At 29.1% G+C, this 4,712-nt stretch overlaps 1 protein-coding gene across 1 annotated transcript; it reads left to right on the top strand.

Annotated features, from left to right (window-relative positions):
* LOC112717682 (uncharacterized) lies at positions 1 to 3,116 on the top strand. The gene is made up of 3 exons (XM_072205048.1): positions 1 to 343; positions 582 to 734; positions 2,666 to 3,116. The coding sequence occupies exons 1-3, from the start codon at positions 81 to 83 to the stop codon at positions 2,889 to 2,891; spliced, it is 642 nt and encodes a 213-aa protein (XP_072061149.1). The 5' UTR covers positions 1 to 80; the 3' UTR covers positions 2,892 to 3,116.
* The last annotated feature ends 1,596 nt before the right edge of the window (positions 3,117 to 4,712 follow it).

Below are 4,712 nucleotides of genomic sequence, written 5' to 3'. Positions count from 1 at the left end.
GGCAAAAAGGGGCCAAATATTCTCTTTCAATTTGCAGAATCTTATAACTTGACTTGTCATCATACCTGCGTTTACTTGAAATGGAGGACTACGATTTTGGAAACCCTAATTATTCTAACCCTAATTGCGCTTATTCTTTCGTGAATATGGCTACTCCCACCTCAGATTTCATGTTATCTGATTATCTATTGCTTGATGGTGATGTTATTATTGATAATCATCATCAACATCAAGATCAAGACTCTTGGTCACAGAGTACTGAATCATCTTCGTTGGCAGCAGCATCAAGCAATGTCAATCACGAATTTGGTGGTGCAACAACCTCCAACCACAATAACAACATGCAAGTGATGCTTAAATAATCTTTCTCTACATATACATAGTTCTATTTTTTTTGTTCCTTAAACAATAAATTAAAATAGGTATACTGTACCATGCGTATATATTATTAGTTAGTACTACTATATAGATATTATTATATGTTATTTTATGTATATATGTGCTACATGTATAATAATCTTTGATCGGCTATTATTAAATTAAATTATTGATCGTGAGTAGCTTTTGGATTTTGTTGACAGAAAATGCAAAACTTATGTGAGTAAGCGAAACAAGCAGGTAGAAGCGAGGCAAAGGGTGGTGTTCAGAACTAGATCGGAGCTAGAGGTCATGGATGATGGATTTAAATGGAGGAAGTATGGAAAGAAGTCAGTAAAGAACAGTCCCAATCCTAGGTAATAACTAATTAAAACTAACAAAAAAATTGGAATAAATATAGTTATTAACTTGAAAAATTACATTTCTGCCTTAGCTTTATCTTAGCTAAGATAAAAAAAGGTTATTGATGCATGACTAATGCGTGCGAGCTTGCTTGCTTGTTGCTGGCTAGCAATTTGCTCATATAGTGGGTCTTAATTATTAAGGTTTGCTGTGGCGGCCATATATATATATATATATATATATATAACACCAATAATTAATAACGGAGGGAGATAGGGACTTCAAAAGCTATATATACGTGGTTGTAGTGCTAAGGGACCATGGAGCTTAGATGTATCCATTTTTGGCTGCTTGATTATATATGATTAACTGGCATGGGCTGTATGCGAAGTTCTTGAGAGCAATTCTTTGACTGGTTACTACCGCCGGTAAATCATTAGCGCTTTTAATTTTATCAACTTGGCTTTTTCGTATACCTATAGCTAAGGAAGAAACAAAAATGCTACCTATGCAGCTATGCTGAGTAGTTTATTATACATGTATTTGTGTATAAATATAAGTATTTAGTGATTAATTTTATATATTAAAAATAATTATTAATTATATATATATATTATTTAATTTATTTTTAATATAATTTTTTATATTTTAACATATATTTTATATTGTCATCAGAAAATATATATTTTATATTAATAATTAATTTGTGTGATTGATTTTAATATATAATTAATATGGTAATTATTATATGTTGTTAAAATTTATTCTATTTTTATCCTATTAAGAGATGTGTACATGTTGAGTTTGAAGTGTATGTTGCGAAAAATATACATCCGAACTCATAGAAGGTGTATGTAAATTTTACTCATTCAAGATTAGGGGTGGAATTAAGCTGGATTATTCATAGGGAGCTCATGCTTGAACTCGATTTAGGTTTAGTTTAATTCGGCTTATTTTGTTAGCAGCAATGTTATGTGATTAATAAATTATTATTTTAGATCTGAATTTAGTTAGTAATAATTTATATCTAAAGTTGTAGATATTATACACAAAAAATATATAATTTATATTTATATTTATCAAAATTTATATATATACATCAATATAATTTATATTTATATTTTTTAAAATTTACGCATGAATCAATAAAATTTATTTATTGAATGATGGCTAAAATTATTAAAAATTATTGGCCTCTGGAGTTCTTATTTTGTTAAACATGTTAGGCTTAGATATTTTGTAAAGTCTATTAGTTAAAAAAATTAAATCATAAACTTATCAAAATACTATTTTTATAAATTAAATTATTCTTAATTTGGAAATTCAGCTACTCATTTAAAATTAAATTCAAAATAAAAGCCAAATTATAATTGCTTATTTACAATAAACCCAAATTAAAAACAAAAAACAAATGAGCAGTCAAGACTAAAAAACAAATGTTGTTGAAAAAAGTTGTTTATAGACTATAGTTTAATTATAGTTACAGTTATGATATTTTACTAATATAATATAATTGATATATAAATAAATTATTATTTATAAATTATGAATTATAAATTTTAAAATATATATAAAATCAATTAATTTTTTTTAATTATTTTGAGTTATAATCTATAAAACAGGCTTTTAAATAAGCCTGTAGGTTTATTGTCGAACTTTTATATAGATTAAGTTCGAGTTTAAAAATTAGCCTATACAAAATAAAGGCTTAAACTTGAGTCATATATTCAATATAGGAGACAAATTTGTCTAGATCAAAATTCAAGTTGACCCGACTCATTTTCAACCGTTGATTAATTGCTCGTCCAAAGTTACTATCGTTTCCATATTACATACGTATTGTAAAATCGTGTTTGGCTTGTATATATGAACTCCTACTATGGTAAGTACATAGTAGTATCTTAAAGTTTTGTTATAAGTTAACAAAAAAAAAAAATGTTTGCAGGAACTATTACAAGTGCTCGAGTGTAGGATGCGGTGTGAAGAAAAGAGTGGAAAGGGATGCAGAAGACAGGAGCTATGTGTTAACAAGTTATGACGGTGTTCACAATCACCAAATCCCTTCTTCTAACTCCTACTACACTACTTCTCCATTCTCCATCTTCCATTCTAATGATATTAATTGGTCCCTCCATGCTCTTGCTGCAAACTCATCATCCTCTAATTCCTAGACACTACTACTTTCATGTCAATTACCGCTACAAACAAATATGTTTCTATGTATGTAGATTATTTGTTTATCTAGAGAAGGCTGAGAATTGAATTGAAGGTTTTGTAGTAGGCAGTTATTTTTACTTTAATTAATTACCTTCATCCAATTCTGTAATTAATTATAATTATTAACACTATAAGTTATATATAACTCTAGATATAATAAGAAGGTATTGAAGGATAAATACTTCTAAGGAAGTGCGCTAACTCACTGTTGGAGTCAACGCGTGGCTATTTGTCGTCTCTGTTCATTCCAGATAGTGGCACAAAACTATTTAGTGAGACCCACCATCAATTATCCAATTTAAAGCTTAAGCATCTACAGAATGAAATGCTGGAGAACTTTATATTTTTTTGGATCCCGCTAGGGAGGCAATGGACTATTTGTACAATGTATACGATGGGTTATTGAGTTACAAAATGAACATCAAAATGAACATCTCCATACTATCTAGAATAACCATCCGAGTACAAGGGATAATAAACATCTTTCCAAAAAATTAAACTAATTTTGGAGTTCACCAAGGATCAAACTCTTGACCTTTCGGATCTAGCGCTCTAATACCATGTCATGATACCACTCATCCCAAAAGCTTCAGCTGATGGAAAAAAGTAACACTAATAATTATATCTCTAATACTCTATAAACCTCCATTGTACACATTGTATAAATATTCCATTGACTCCTCGTACTTTCCCATTTTTTTTATCAAATTTCTTGTTTTCAGTGGACTATGTTAACTTTTAGAGAAAATGAGAAATAAATTTTAACTTTTATTTTGAAGTTAAATAATTTTTTTATTAAATCTAATTACAAATAAGTATTTGATATTTGTAAACACGGAAAACACGAGTTTTTTTAATACTTGACTCAAACTATCGCTTATAAAGACCTATATGCAAGGTAGTGAACTCGTAATTTTTACCTCGACTCGTTAAGCTAACTCAAAATCATAATTCGTTAAATCGTAAGACGGAACGTAAATATAACTCGTAAAATATAAAAAATTAGAAAAATTTAATAGCAAAAACTAATTTTACATACAAATAATAAAATAAATCTCAAATAAGCTAAATTACCCATAAAATTATAACTAATATATATATACCATAACAAGTCAAAAGTCACAATTCAACACAAATTTACGAATCAAAACGCAAATTCACAACTCATAAGTTCATACACTACAAAGGAAGCGGGAAATTGCGGCAGTTCATATAGGGATTTGCGGCGGTTGCGAAACGAAATTCCAGCGGTTTGTATGTTAAGCGTCGCCTATTAGGGGGTGGTAATATGATTTTATGGCAGTTCTACCGAACCGATGGCACAACCGCCACAAATCAGATAACCGATTTTGCGCCGATTGCAAAACCACCGCTATTTGGTCTGTGGATTTTAAAAAAAAATTGCGGCGGTTTTAAAACCGCCGCAAATCTATGTAGGGTATTTTAAAAAAACTGCGACAGTTTTGAACTGCGCAATTTCATACTTGGGCATATAAAAAAACAGACTAATTACAATAATTAGGCCATTTTTCTTTACTATAACCTATTTTCTTTAAAAAAAATTTAATTAATGAATCAAATGCTTTATTTGTCTTCCATCCACATTTTCTGTTATGCATAAATACTAAAGAAAGGTAGATTAGTATTGGTAAGCCATAGAATATATAAAGTTTGAGGCATAGATAAGTAGCTTAACACAATCAAGTGGATAAAATTTAATGTTAAACTTCTGCAGTATTCTCAAAACTAATGTTTGCTCTGAGAAATGTACATAT

Source organism: Arachis hypogaea, chromosome 10 (genome assembly GCF_003086295.3).
Source record: "Arachis hypogaea cultivar Tifrunner chromosome 10, arahy.Tifrunner.gnm2.J5K5, whole genome shotgun sequence".
NCBI lineage: Eukaryota > Viridiplantae > Streptophyta > Magnoliopsida > Fabales > Fabaceae > Arachis > Arachis hypogaea.
This window is presented reverse-complemented; position numbering and strand designations above follow the sequence as displayed.

What these genes read in the sequence shown, in the direction of transcription:
- LOC112717682 (XM_072205048.1), top strand. Translation starts at nt 81, where the DNA reads ATGGAGGACTACGATTTTGGAAACCCTAATTATTCTAACCCTAATTGC. An exon ending in TCCAACCACAATAACAACAT is followed by an intron (nt 344 to 581) that starts GCAAGTGATGCT and finishes TTTTGTTGACAG; the next exon opens with AAAATGCAAAACTTATGTGA. An exon ending in AAGAACAGTCCCAATCCTAG is followed by an intron (nt 735 to 2,665) that starts GTAATAACTAAT and finishes AAATGTTTGCAG; the next exon opens with GAACTATTACAAGTGCTCGA.